Source organism: Crinia signifera, chromosome 5 (assembly GCF_055691185.1).
Source record: "Crinia signifera chromosome 5, ASM5569118v1, whole genome shotgun sequence".
NCBI lineage: Eukaryota > Metazoa > Chordata > Amphibia > Anura > Myobatrachidae > Crinia > Crinia signifera.
Genome location: NC_139221.1, coordinates 107,432,152 through 107,447,886, shown reverse-complemented (window position 1 = coordinate 107,447,886; position 15,735 = coordinate 107,432,152). Strand labels below are relative to the sequence as shown.

At 43.9% G+C, this 15,735-nt stretch overlaps 1 protein-coding gene across 2 annotated transcripts in view; it reads right to left on the bottom strand.

Annotated features, from left to right (window-relative positions):
* Positions 1–15,735, bottom strand: part of LOC146080472 (cytidine monophosphate-N-acetylneuraminic acid hydroxylase-like) — a 199,462-nt gene that overhangs the window by 58,293 nt on the left and 125,434 nt on the right. For both annotated transcript variants that reach the window (XM_083187813.1, XM_083187814.1), the window contains one exon: positions 2,457–2,647. In XM_083187813.1, coding sequence (XP_083043939.1) covers positions 2,457–2,647 — 191 coding nt within the window. The remainder of the gene's footprint in view (positions 1–2,456; positions 2,648–15,735) is intronic.

The following is a 15,735-nucleotide window of genomic DNA, read 5'->3' as shown; positions in this document are numbered from 1 at the left end:
TGAGTGATCTGTCAGGGCAAGTGTTCTCCGGTGAGGCGAGGGGCGCATCGCTATCACAATGGCCCCTAGGGGTATTTTCTAAGCGATGTAGTGAGAATGTTTAAAAAATGCCTGTATATCGCTATTGTGTGTAGGCCCCATTAGTTCGTAGACCTCTAAATCATACAGTATGTGGGTCACTGCTAAGGGATGACCATATGTTGCAACTCAATTGGTTACTATTCTGACAGATCGGGACGAGAAATTGGGCGTAATTGGGAAATGTGCTGTCCCGCGCAGTGAAAGGACCGCATGCAATATATTGTATGCCATTTTGCCACATGGGAAAGTACCGGCTGACTCTACACTGCTGCCAGAAGTCGCAGCAGTGTATGACCACCTTTACTCTATAGAATGGAATATAACCAATATAAATAAAATCTGTCTTCTGGAGAATTATTCCAAAGATGTTTATGTCTGCAATATTTACTGTAGGTGTGTCAATGTAATTGCATGCAGTTAGAAATATGCCTATTTTAGGATACGACTGTTGTGGTATGCAGTGATTATGATAATGACAGCTATCAACCCAAGGCTATAGGTAAATGCTGTCCAGCCACATACTCTACATAAAGGCTTTTATAATAGCTTTCTTATGTGCATGCAATAAAGCAACAATTACAGCCTGCTTGCGTTCATCTTTGCATTAGCCCTATTGTGTGGAACTTGGGCAGCATGGAGGGGGTGGAGGAGTAGGCATAGTGATTACACAGGCCCATGTCCCTGGGGCCAAGAATTGCAAGGGGGCTCTGTGCATATTATGTACTTTGAGATTAGGTCATGCCCTCCCCCAGCAGCACTTGGATCTCTAGGTTGCCCTGGTTTGGAGCACTGTTAAACTATTATTGAGTAAGGGAAAGTTGAAGTATGTTCTGAAATGTTAAGTCCACCTGTTTCTATAATATTATGTCAATAGTGACCATTATTAGCATTATTTTTGTGTGAAAACAGTATAAGCCAAGTACAGTATACTTAACGACAGTACTGTAAATGATGACAAGACATATACAAGTACGAACCTGAACTGAATCAAGACACTGTAGAACATTTCTTTTGGTACTTGTTTCCTAGCACGGCTCCCATCGTATGCCATCGCATATCACTAATTAAGGTATGCGATGGCATACGATGGGACCCGATTTTCGGGTCCTAAGAGCCAAACTGTACAATTTTAATATTGCATTGCATTGTAATGGCATGCGATTCGATTTTTAATTGTACAGGCACTCTGATGGGTGATTACTTTGTTAAATGCACCCCCATTGTTAACGCCACCCCCACTATCAATGCCAACCCGAAGCGTGGCGAGCGCAACGAGCCTGCGAGGGGCGGTGGTACGCGTCCTCTGACCTTTTCATACCCCCACTATCCACGTCGTCGTGGAGTTGACTCTATATAATGTGACGAGCGCAGCGAGCCACCGAGCCCGAAGCGATGCGATCAAAACGATCAAAACGATGGCATAAGATGAAAATCGTGGGCGCCGTGCTAGGAAACAAATACCTTTCTTTTCTATATTTAGAAGACAACAGAAATTACATTATAATATTAATACATTTAGTTTTTCTTAGTAATTTAAAGCGAAACAAAATAGATAACAGTGACTTATAGCCAACAACCAGGGCTGCTATCCGAAATTGTGAGGCCCGATCTCGAACACACGGCATGCCTTGTGACACTACTCAACCTTTACATTGCTTCAAGGGAAATGTGAACTTTGTTTATGATAAATTATACTTTATAAACTCCAGTTCTGGGCCTCGTGTCTGGAGTCCCCGCATCCCCCCCCCCCCCACCTTTATGGCTGCCCTGCCAACATCTGCCATACAGTAGCTATATACTTGCCTATATTTTGTCACTCCTCTCTGGGAAAAACCCGTAGAGGAGACCACATACTACGAGTCAGGGGGGCAGGACAAGGCTAACATCACCAAGCCACGCCACCATGACAGTCAAAAGTGACAATTTGCGGGTCTGCAGTTTGGGGGAGGGGCTAAAATTACACTAAATGATGCCATTCACAACATTTTAGCCCCTCCCGCGGACCTGTATATTTCGGACTTTAATGCTGCAGGGAAGGGGGGTGTGGGGACTGCGGGGGTGATATGGGAGACTTGCCCACCTTCCCAGGGGGCCGGGAGGGGGACCCAATTTGCGGGAGCCTCCCGGCCATTCCGGGAGGGTAGGCAAATATGAGTAGCTATCACATTTCCAAAAACTCCCCAAAAAGCTAAAAGAACAGAAAGTTGAACACTTTTTACTGCTCTATGAATACATAATCACCAGGCATAGAATGTGATCAGTAGTGTGGAAAAACAGAATAAACTTTTAAATATAATTTAGGGTACATAGATTATTATTATTTCTGGATAATAGATGCAATATTTCTAAATACATTTACTGGTTTTGGTAGATACCTGAGATGATCAGAGTGCATGTGGCTTATATAAATTAAGTCAGCATGACACAGTCTTTCCAGCCAATATGGAGGAGGCTCATGCAGTAACCACCATCCTCGAGCAAAAGCTGGGCCAGTCAGCCAGGGATCAAAGATCATATACTTCTCACCAAGCTTCACTTCCATGCAGGCATGAGTTAGATATTTAATCTGCAAAAACAAAGCCACCAGTTTTGGATTTAGATATTTGCCACTTCAACACAAATTTGTCATTTTAAACAACAAGTAAAGTAATTATGACATTTAAACAGTGGTGGCTCCAGAGGAGGGGCTGTAGTACAATCCAAAGTTCAAATAGGAGAGCCACACCAAGTGCCACCAACTATCAACCCAAACAGAATTACTGGCAGTTGGCATGGCTCATCCATAACTTGACCATGCCTCTTACGGTATATACACTGGCCCACTTGTGTGGACTTTCCATCCAGGGTAAGTTGACGTAAAAGTAGACGTAAACAGTTACATTCTTTTGGACAGTGGACATCATCACAATTGGTTAAAAAGCATCCCTCTTGGACAATTCACTAGACTAAGACACAGCTGTTCCAATATAGATTCCTACAGGACCCAGAGCGAGAAACTGAAAAAACAACTGAGAGACAAAAACTACAACACACAAATAGTTGAACAAGCATACAAAACAGCAAAACAGAGGGATAGAAACGAACTCCTACAGATGAAAGGCAAAAATACCAGTACCAACAACACAAACAATGACATATACTTCATCACAGAATTCAGTAAAGAAGCCGGTCAGCTAAAATCAATAATCAATAAACACTGGAAAATCCTGCTGAATGATGACACTCTATCTGACATACTACTAACACACCCCAAAGTAGTATACAGAAAAGCGCCTGACATTAAACAGAACTTGGTAGGAAACCACATACCACCACTGTCAATCAGACAAAGCAAATTGGACAGTCAGTCAAACACACAAGGATTCCACAAATGTGGAACATGTATAAGTTGTAGAACATTTAACAAAACAAAAGTGAAAACAACAAGGACATTCAGTTCCACAGTAACTAAACAGACTTTCAACATAAAAGAAAAGTTAACGTGTCACACAAAAGGGATAATATATCTACTGACAAGCCCGTGCGGACTACAGTATGTAGGACATACGATCAGACCGTTCAAAATCAGATTAGCAGAACACATACGAAACATCCGCAAAGGATACGAACAACACAGCTTATCTGCCCACTGTAAGAAAAAACATGGAGAAGACCCCACCGATTTAGAATTTGCCATCATTAAGAAAGTGACACCCAATTGGAGAGGAGGGTACTATGGGAAGACCCTAGATAGGGAAAAAAATCAAATGGATACACACCCTCAAAACACTGGAAACGAAAGGCCTGAATATAGACTTCAATGTAGCATCCATCCTATAAGCACATGAAGCATTAATCACCCCATATCTAATGTAGCATCCATCCAATAAGCACATTAAGCACCCCTAATATAACTAAATGGATTCAGTATGAAATACAGACGGTCAAAATACAGACGGTCAAAATACCGACAGCTATTGACCGACGGTCAAAATCCAGACAAGGTCAAAATCCCAACATGGTTAAAATCCCGACATTTAAAATCCCGACAAGGTCAAAATACTGACATATAGAATGCAGACAGGTGAAAAGGTCGACATGACTTTCAGTCGACAGGTGTTTTTTTTCTTTAGTTTTTTACCCGAATGTCGACACAGTCGACATGGACACAGTTGGAAGTCAACCGCAGCCCCTCGCATCGCTTGCTTCGCTCGGGATTCTCCTGCCACGCCCTAGTGGATGGTAGGGTATGAAATACCACCTGTCGGCACATGTCAGGTCAAAAAGCAGAGAAAAAAACCCTGTCGACCGAAAGTCATGTCCACTTTTTCACCTGTCTGCATTCTATATGTCAGTATTTTGACCTTTCTGGATTTTAAATGTCGGTATTTTGACCTTGTCGGGTTTTTGACCTTGTCGGAATTTTAAATGTCAGTATTTTGACTGCAGCCCTAACTAAATATATCATTGCTCCATTGCTCCATTGCCCAAATAAACCATCATTAACAACCACTTCAACCCTAAAATAATTAATTCCTAACCCACTCATAGAACAGAGAGGGTTGGTCCGCACACTACTCTTTTATACCTGTAAATTCAGGATTTGAGTCCACCTAATTATTTAGAATTGGCTGGTAGGTGGGGGTGCTATCTAAAGGCCCCCATACACTATGCGATTTTGGGACGATTTCATCCGATTTCGGCACTTTGGGCCGATAACCGGGTGAAATCAGCCCAAAATCGCAGGTGTGTGATATCTGATCCGATCCGATGCGTGGTCCCGTGCGCATCGGACCGGATCAGGGAGGTCGGACGGTCAGCATGTACTATCACGTCCGACCTCCCTGTATGCATATGCCTGCCCACCTGACAGGCATATGCATGCAGCCTGACCGGGGGAGCAGTGGGACGGGCAGCGGGTCCCTGAGCGCTTGGCTGGCGGCGATGGCAAGTGCTGACCTGGCCGGGCGGTGTGATGATCAGTCTCTCATTCAGCAGCGCTGTGGGACGGGACATGCAGTGGCGGGTATTAGATTTTTAAAATACCTGTCAAATGACTGGCCGTTCTCTGATTGGCTGCTCTCAGCCAATCAGAGAACGGCCAGTCATTTGACAGGTATTTAAAAAATCTAATACCCGCCACTGCGCGTCCCGTCCCGCAGCGCTGCTGAATGAGAGACTGTGATCATCACACCGCCAGCCAGGTCAGCACTCGCCGGCGCCGCCAGCCAAGCGCTCAGGGACCCGTTGCCCGCCCCACTGCTCCCCCTGATGATGATGACCGCCACCCCCTGCACCTCACCGCCCACCCCCTACTACCCGACATGTGATAAATCGCAAGCGATTTATCACATGTCAAATTTGGCTCATCAAGTGCCAAATTGTATGTGAGCCTCCCGGGGAGCTCCCGGGTGGCTCACAGGAGAATTGGGTCCGACCTGTCCTAAGGACAAGTCGGCCTAATGTATGGGGGCCTTTAGACAACCAGTGATACGTACAAGAAAAACGAAGAGAGCGGTTGTACGACTGGATGCACACCTTATTAATGTATAGCTTTGTACTTTTTAATAAACTGATAAAAATGTCCCTTGTTGTTTTTCTTTTATTGGATTGAAACTCAGGGGCATAAGACGTTTAGACAAGGTGAAATAAGGTACATTCACGCATTTAGTTTAAATACACTGTCACAATCACTGTATCACAGAATATTGCTTCCAGGCTTTTTATAAACGTCTCTATTTTCATAAATCGATAATTCTTCACCTACTGTCTCCCATGCCATGCATTCATATTACATCAATAACCAGCATATTCCCTATACCCTAGGAAACCGGAATTTTTACATGGCGCCGCCAGCCAAGCGCTCAGGGACCCGCTGCCCGTCCCACTGCTCCCCCTGGGTTTTGCAATTTTGACCATGTAATCCCTGTAACCCCCTGGTGAGGAGCTGGTTAACCCTGGCATCGAACATGTAACTCCTGGCAACAAGCATGTAGGTAAGCGCACTTATGTGGCATAATGTGTAATGAGCAATACAGTGTGGCATAATCGGCATTATGGTGTGTGGTATAATGTGCAATGGGCAGTACATGTGTGGCATAATGTGTAATGGACATTAGTGTTTGAGTGTGTAATGGGTATTACGGAGTGTGGCATAATGTGTAATGGGCTTTAAATTTGAAATAAACAAAACCTAAAGACACTATGCTTTTTTGTGTGTGTTTGGGGGGGGGGGGGGGGCTGTTGTGGGTGTGGGGGGGCCCAAACCATACTTTTGCACCTGGGCCCACAACTCACTTCTTCCGCCTCTGAGTGCCCGCACCCTTTTTGGCCATCTCCGTCAGAAATAAAAGTCAGTTTAGACTGACTTTTATTTTCAAATGGGGAAAAAAAAGAATTTGATGGTCGGCAAACACTTGTGAAGCCGCACGTGAGGGGATGTGTTTGCGTACGCATCACCTCGCTTGCAAGGGGATTCGGGCAGTGGGGAGGTGGGGGGGGGGTTTGGTCAGCCGGTGGGCAGCAGGCAGGTGGCGTTTACCTGTTTTCTAGGCTGCGAACATTTGCAGCCTAGCGACCAGATCTGAATCAGACCCTATGACACTTGGAATGTATTTGGCCGTAGGCCAAATCTTAAGAGAAGATAGCCAAGGTTCTGGGCTCTGGGGAGATCAAGGGAAATCGCATTGTCATAATCAGTCATAGCCAAAATTGCACAGTGTGTACACAGCTTTACAGACATTTCTCAAGGTTTTTTTTTGTCTCCTTGCAATTTTACAGCCATACCATGTGCCTGGTTGAGGATTCTCTCCAAAACTGCAATTTCTACTGTGTCCTGCACTCTTTCCTCAGTTTCTTTTAGATATTTAATGAGATGCAAAAATGTGATTTTTGCGATTTTTTTCGCCCAAAACGGCCGAAATCGCACTTTTTCCCGAATTCGCATATGTAATGAATTGCGAAAAACTGGAAAAACCGCAGATTTTGCAGCAAAATCGCACATTCTGGAAGTGCGATTTTTAGTCGCGCCGGAACTGGCATCCAGATGTTTTCCCATTGAAAATTATACAATTTGCATATTTAATTAGATGTGAAATTGGGAAAATGTGTCTAAAATTCGCTACATACAGATGGAGCTGGGCTCCCTCTTGCTGGCGAATCACCAGATTGTCTCCACTGGTGATCCACCAACAGCCCGGCGCACGCGCGTCTCAGTTTCAGGGCGGCGGGCAACGGGAACCCTGTCCATCTCCACTTCAGGGAGACGGACAGGGTTAGGGGAGGCGGCGAGGGGGAGGGAGCGGGGAGGTGGTGGGGACCCCAGGTGACCGCCATCGGAAGGGGACGCGCTCGCATCTCGTGCACGCAAGTCCCCTTTCGCAGGGCAGATGGAGGCTGGTGGGGGATGGCGGCTGGCGATTTTTCCGCCATCCCCTGCAAAGACAACGCCGGCTCCATCTGTATGTAGACCAGGTTCTGACAGGCGAATTGGCCAGAACCCTGCACAGATCATTGCGATCTGTGCATGGTCCTGTGTAAAAAATGTGTAAAAGTGTTTTTTTTTTTTTAATGGTGTGGGGTCCCCCCTCCTGAGCATAACCAGCCCAGGACTCATTGAGCCAGACCTGGTTCAGGGCTGAAGCCCGAGGCTGTCACCGGCGTCCGTGGCAAGTGGACACCGGCCTGATAGGGTTAAATCACACATTCCTAACATTGCTTTATGCAGGAGAACTACAAGTGCCAGCAGACCTCCCCCGCATGCTGGTACTTGGAGAACCACAAGTCCCAGCATGCGGGGCATTAATGGGCCCGTTGGGACTTGTAGTCCACCTGTACAAAGAATGTTAAAATAAAACACACACACACAAAAGTATAACTTTATTACACACACAACCACATACACCTCCCTTTTACACCAACATACTGTACTTACCAATCCAGGGTCCAGTGCTGGTCTCTGTGCTGCAGAGCCAGCTCACCCCGCACTGACAGTGGGGTGAGCCGGCTTTCTCCTGCACAGATAACAGCCTCTGTAGTGCTGTACCAGCGCTACAGAGGCTGATAGCGTGATTGGCCAATGCGTCTTCATGGAGACGCAAAGCTCAGCCCTGATGCGTCTTTTTATTTTTGGAACCAGGACTGGTTCAAGAATCCAGGGATTGTTTCAGAAATACGGGGGACCCCTATGCTTTTTGTCCCCTGTATTTTTGGAACCAGGTCCGGCTCAATGAGCCCGGGGCTGGTTATGCTCAGGAGGAGGAACCTCACGCCATTTTTTTTTTTAACACAAATTTGCACATTTCCTCAAATTCGCTCATTTTCATGCCTAAATATCGCACATTTTAATGACTAAAATTTGCACATTATCGCACTTATTCGCACTTTTTTAACCAGAATATGCACCTCATTAAATATGCAAATTCACGGCAAAAAATGCGATTTTAAAAAGTGCGATGATGGGCGAATTTAAAAATGACTAAAAAATCGCATCCTATTATATGTCACCCTCTGATTCTGCTCTGGTGCAAGCCAAGTTGGATCGGATTAGTGTGCGTGCATGGCAGTGGCGTAACTAGATACATGTGGGCCTCATAGCAAAAGTTTGGAAGGGCCCCTATTTATCACCTAATGCTGAAAAATGTATACAGCACATGTAACTTTAACAAGCAAAGTGGGCCCCATAGCAGCTGCACCCCCTGCACCTATGGTAGTTACGCCCTTAGTGCATGGACACAAAAGTATTTTCCTTTTACCACCAGAGCTAAAGCCATCATTTTTACTTGTGTGCACTCTGTATTACTCTTACAGCCCTTTACACATTTTTTAAATTCTTACCCTTTCTGTTGAAGATTCAAACTTTCTTTCTCTCGATTTGCATAAAGTATCTCCTTCTCATGAACTTGTTCTAACAATCTCTTAATCTTTATGAAAAGTACATCATTCTAATATTTTAAAAACACTCAAACATAACACGCAATTTGAACTTTGTCTCTTTAAGAGCTGTAACATTCAACTCTCTTTTCTCTTGCTTTTAAGGGACATTTTCTAAAGACGTCAACATACAGTAATTAGAATTTCTTTCTCAACTGATGTGATGCCTCTGGTGACATGCCATCCCTTCCAGCACCCGCCTTACTGGTTGTGGTTCCAGACTAGAGTTAGATAATGACACAAAACATATCTACAGTCTTTGCAAATAGTATGTTTAGTAAAAACAATGACTGGTGCTGAAGAACATGGTTTGGCCACCATGAACCGAAATCACATTTGGAAGATGCTATAAGACAAATGGGCAGCAATTGAAGCTGAAACTTTAAACCAATTGACCGACAGAATGCCCCATGTCTGCACTGCTGTGATTGCCATTAGGGGGTAATTAAGATCTGATTGCACACCTGCAAATTCACACGGCGGATGATTATCTATAGATTGCCTACAGGCTACACGTGCAGTTCGCAGTACGCATGTGCGAGGCCATGCTGCGAGTAAATACTTTTTCTATTCGCACGCCATACACAAAAAGTTGATTGACAGGAAGTAGGCATCTGAGAAAAGAAAGAGAAAGAGAGAACTAAATACCACTGCAGCAGCCTCTCTCTCCATCCCAGCACATGCTGCTCAGTGCTGTGTGATGAGCTGGGGGGAGAGGGAACTGCAGCAGCATTCTGTCATATTTTCAAAGCATGGGTGTGATTACACCTGCACCTCGCCGCCTGCTGGATTAGACAACACTGTCCCCGCATTGCTCGTATGTCCGCTTCAAGCCCACAGAAACAAAGTATTTGTTTTAGAGGCATGGCCACACCTCCTCCTCTGGCCATGCACCCTCCCATTGGTCACATGTGCCATTTTATTGGGGGAGAACTGTCTGCACCCCTGCTCTTGTCCTCACACCCTGCTATTGTCCTCACACCCAGCCAGCTGCTCAATCAGCGCCAGTCTAATGACAATTAATAGCAGCAATATTTTTGCATTGCTTTTCACTGTGCTTTGTTAATAGACCCATTAATACTCTTCTTACACACATAAACAAAGGGCCTAATTCAGTACAGTGCGCTAAGCAGTAGTCATTTGCTGCTTGGCCGAATACCTGCCCCCTCCCTGCCGCCGAACATGCGAAGATATACACAAACACATCCCCTTTGGAAATAATAGTCAGGTGCATACACACTGTTCAATTTTTTTGACCAATTTCGTTCAAAGACATTTCCCTTGAACCCAGTGTCCTGCATGAACGATGCTGATGAAAGATATTGAAGACGAAAGATCTATCTACAGTTTATAGGCTCTTTTTTAAAGATATCCAAATTGAGCGGCATGCACAGTTGACGAAAAACCTTGATGAACAACTGGCGGGTATGCGCATCATCATTCGTCTTTCGTCGCAAATGCACTGAAAGATATTTTGACCAATTTCTTTCCGAATGGCCGAAATGAACGAAATTGGTCAAAAAAAGTTTGTCAAAAAAATTGTACAGTGTGTATGCACCTTAAGCTGACATTTATTTCCGTTGGAGTCCGCATCAGCACTGGTGACTCAGATATGTATGTTTTTTTGTTTTTTTTTTTAAATTTAGTGATTTTTATTAAATTTTCTGATACACAGATTAACATAGCAAACAGCCAAATTTATCGACTGAAATTTTGAGAAGATGAAGTAGAAAAAATAATAAATAAATAGATAAATAAATAAATAAAAATAAATAAACAAATAAATTCATTAAATTATATAAAGGAAAAAAAAATCAATACAATATTAATAAATAATTTACAGCATCAATATCTTTTCATAAATAAATAAATAAATACTGAATATGCAGTCTCTTGTGTTATGTTGTCCAGTTAGCCTTTGAACTCTCCTCTCAGACAATTTAGTGTGGTAGCAAAATAAGGTGCCCATACACGCGACAATTATTGTATACAATATTGTATACAATATCGCATCTCATTGCACCTCGGTTTGGCGATGAGATGAGATCTAGTACAAAAAGTATGTGCAGCACATCATTTTTATACTAGATCTCATCTCATCGCAAAACCGAGATGCGTTGAGATGCAATATTGTATACAATATTGTGTACAAAAATTGTAACATGTACAGTATGGGCATCTTTAGTTATAGGAACACTGGTGAGACCTAGTGAATCTGTTCCTGACAAGTCATTTTTCAATAAAGATCAAGATTAATCTTGTAGTTGTACATGGTATAGTTTATTATCATAATGTATACTGTAATATACTATATGTTAGTCCTTTGTAAATTGAATGTCAGTGCCCAGCATCGATATGAAAGGTGTCAGAATGCTATGGTATCATGGCCCCCTGATGTTGAACACCCACTTTATACCCAGTAGTAGGAACAGCTTAGTAATAATTGTGATGATTATTTAATTAGATAAATACTGTACTGTAGGACACGTACCGCGTCCGCTTGCCACGCTTCGGGATGGCATGGATGGTGGGGTTGTTTAGCACTAGACACTAGACGCTTTTCAGTAAATACAATGCATATGCTACTTGCGTAAACAGTACTGCCTACGCCGACTACACTACGCTACTTCTCGCGCCGCTGATAATGTAGATTACAGATGTAAAACAGCTGGCGAACTGCCAGAATTCAAACACGTGCTGCGCTGATAATGTAGATAAGAGAAGTAAGGCAGTTTGGCAAGCTGCCAAGATTCATAGCTAGAGTGTGCGCGCACTGCCACCATGAAACTAAACAAGTACCAATTTTTATTTATTTTTTGCGCCTGATATACCAATAGATATACAATAGGACTATTGCTCCTGATGAAGACGTGCGAACATGTCGAAACGCGTTGAGCCCCACCATTCATCTTGCTCAAGCCAACACTTCGGTGAACTCTTATTCCGGACCAGCCTCCCCCACACTTGTGCCTCCAATAGATCTCAACTTCCATCTGCTGTGTCTCCAAACACTGGCTTTCAAGACCATCTTGCCTAAATACCCTGAAATAATCTGGATCCACACACTGGGTATTATACCGGAATTACCATCAAACTTTTCTTCAACCAATGAGGTCTCCACATTTGACCGTCACCGTTGGTAACTATATCTAACATCTTGGCACTCACGATCTACAATTCCTTACACTGGAGCCTATATGCATGCATTGACTGTTTCTTAAATCATTTACCCAGTTCTTACTGGTTTTTTTTCTTAAATTTTTCTTTTTATTCATAGAGAATTCTCTAATTGATGTTTTATGTAATAAATGTATTTGTATTTTTATTATAACTTGTAGTTGGTTATTATTCAATCTAACCCGAGCGCTGTATACCCCCTTTTTTCGTCTTGTTTAACCAAATAGGGAGTCTCACACACTCCCATATACAGCAGCTATAACTGTATTTGTGGTTCACAACTTCTCTCTTTTTTTTTAATCTTTCAATATTCACAATGTTGAATTTCTGTCAATGTCAGTGTTGACAATTTGAATATCAACTATGTGACTGCAAATTATATATCTTACTACAGTATATTTAAAATTCTTCACATTTGAATCTTTGTTCACCAATCCATGTTAACCAATATAAAGTACTGTAGTTGGATTGGTGTCATTCATCACTTTTTAGCTTCACTCCACATATGCACATTGTTAAAGCTATCTTGTCAGGATGCAATCAGAATCCTGGCAATCAGAAGCCCAACAGTCAAAAAGCAGAATCCTGGTATTCAGAATCCTGATGGATCCTAGAGGTAAGTACCGGATTGGGGTTAGGATTGAAGTTGGGGGAAGTTAGGGTTATGCTGTGGAGCGGCAGTTAGTGTTAAGCTGCGAGAGTGGTGGTTTAATTTTAGGGTTAAGGAGCCCATACATGCTCCGTTGTGTACGGCTCCGTTCTGTACTATGCGATGCGCGCTCCCGCGCATCACATAGTACGGTACAAAAAGTATGTGCTGCACATACTTTTTGTACTAGCTACACATCGTATCGGATCGCAGTGCATGCACAATGCATGCACAAGGCATGCGATCCGATACGATGTGTACTTTAAAAGTACAGAACGGAGCCTCAAACCGGAGCATGTATGGGCTCCTTTAGGCTTAGGGTGAAAATACTTAATGGAATCCATCAGGATTCTGGCAGATGGGATTTTGTTGTCGATCTTCTGTCAGCTGCTGAGATGTTGTACCCAACCTGTCTCATTATCTTCTCCTGATCTCAATCTTTTGCCAACCAACAACTGCTTTGCCACTTAGCAGATTCTAATACTCTGTACCCTCTAGAGGTAAATTCATACTATTCACCATTACCTTCTAAACAACCCTCCCCAACTTCTCCCCTTTCTACATTTCTGACATCAAAATCCGATTCACTTTGTTTACCATATCTGCTTGACCTACCCCAGATCTATTACATTTGTCAGCTTCTGGGATCCTCTGGTACCAATTCCTTTCACCAGAGATCATTGTATTATTTCCTGGGGCCCAGGAGGCATGGCATGGTAGTTAACACATATAAAATTCCATGTAATATTGTATGTAATATATGTGCTGAATGCCTGATCAGCAGCGCTGTATTTCACTGAGCAACCACTGCTCCCAGGATACAGCATTTGACTTATCTTTCCTCTATAAGCCTACCCACAGACTCCTGTGAAACTAGACAATGGGTGTCTAGACATGGATTTAAAAAAGCTGAATGTAGCAGCTCATACAACAGTACATGTATGTTTTTATGTCTTTACAAGCTCCCCTCAACAGCACATCAGTTACCTCAGTCACCTTTCCCACAGCCAACCTGCCAATTGTTCTCCTGACTACAGCCTCTAGACATATGGGGGGAAATTTACTAAAGGAAATTTGTAAAAAAAATAGGTGTATTTGTATCCAGAAATACACTTTTTTTTTTACATTTTCTATCCTGAAAATACGGCAATTGTGATGTGCTATCAATACGAATACGAATTGCCGTATTTTCAGGATAGTAAATTTCAAAAATAAGTGTATTTCTGAATACAAATACACCTATTTTTTTACAAATTTCCGGTACTTGTTTCCTAGCACGGCCACAATCTTATGGATCGTGTACCTTTAAGTTAAGGTACACGATTCACACGATGGACCCGATTTCCTTTGAAATCAGGTCCATTTTGTCGGCTAAGGCACAATATCGGGGGCATCGCGTCGGTCGGGACCATTAACATTGGTCCCGACGCGACCGACGCGATGCCCCCGATTTCCCCATAGGCTTCAACGTTAAAATATTTTTTAACATGGAAATCGTGAGGATCGCGTCGGTCTTGTGCCATTATAATGGCACAAGATGAGATGGACTTGATTAAGTCCATCTCACCTTTAAAAAAATGTGAAATGGGCCAATATGACCCATTTCACATTATAGATGTCCCCGTCGTCACCCCACGATAGACGCCAACCCGAAGCGTGGCGAGCGCAGCGAGCCCGCGAGGGGCGGCGGTGCGCGTCCTCCGACCTTTTCATTCCCCTACTATCCACTAGGGCGTGGAGTGAGAATAGAATAGTGTGGCGAGCGCAGCGAGCCCGAAGCGTGGCGAGCCCTGCGAGGGGACGCGGATACCTTCACAGGTAAACGCGTCCCTTCGCGGGCTTCACAGGTATCCGCGTCCCCTCGCGGGGCTCGCTGCGCTCGCCACGCTTCGGGCTCGGTGGCTCGCTGCGCTCGCCACACTATTCTATTCTCACTCCACGCCCTAGTGGATAGTAGGGGAATGAAAAGGTCGGAGGACGCGCACCGCCGCCCTTCGCGGGCTCGCTGCGCTCGCCACGCTTCGGGTTGGCGTCTATCGTGGGGTGGGGTTTACGTTGTTAAATTTGGGGGTCTAGGGAATATTTTACATTGAATCCAATGTAAAATCGGGTCCCAGGGACCCGATTTACATTTTATTCAATCAAAAAATCGGGTCGAAAATCGGGTCGGTCGCGTCGATCCATCGCATGCGATTTGGTCGCATGCGATGCGATCGACGCGACCGACCCGATTTTCGACCCGATTTTTCCGACACGACCACCCCGATGTAAATCGGGGTGGCCGTGCTAGGAAACAAGTACCAAATTTCCTTTAGTAAATTTCCCCCATGGTGTGCTCTACCAGTATGTCTCTGTCACGCCAGGGGTCTGAGTCCCAGTGACGAAGACGTCTGGCGGGAACTCGGGCCTATATAGGAATCGGGGAGGATTTAGGAGACCCTTACACATTTACTTGCGTGACAGTGCACCCATAGGCAGGAAGGAGGCAATTTAAAATACAACCAGGTTTATTGATGTAACTGATTACAGGAAGGTTGTATATGGCAGGCAGTAAGGTATGCAGAATACTGTAATACAATGGAGGACAGATGATATGAGATGCAGTGCAGAGCACTGATGAAGTCCTTGATGGGAAATATACCCCACACAGTGGGCCTTATTTTGGTTCATTCTTTCTGACAAAATCCTTCTTAGATGGACAAAACCATGTGCACTGCAGGGGGGGCAGATGTAACATGTGCAGAGAGAATTAGATTTGGGTGAGTAATTTTGTTTCTGTGCAGGGAAAATACTGACTGCTTTATTTTTACACTGCAATATAGATCTCACTTTGAAGTAAAACCCCACCCAAATCTAATTCTCTCTGCACATGTTACATCTGCCCCACCTGCAGTGCACATGGTTTTGCCCATCTAAGA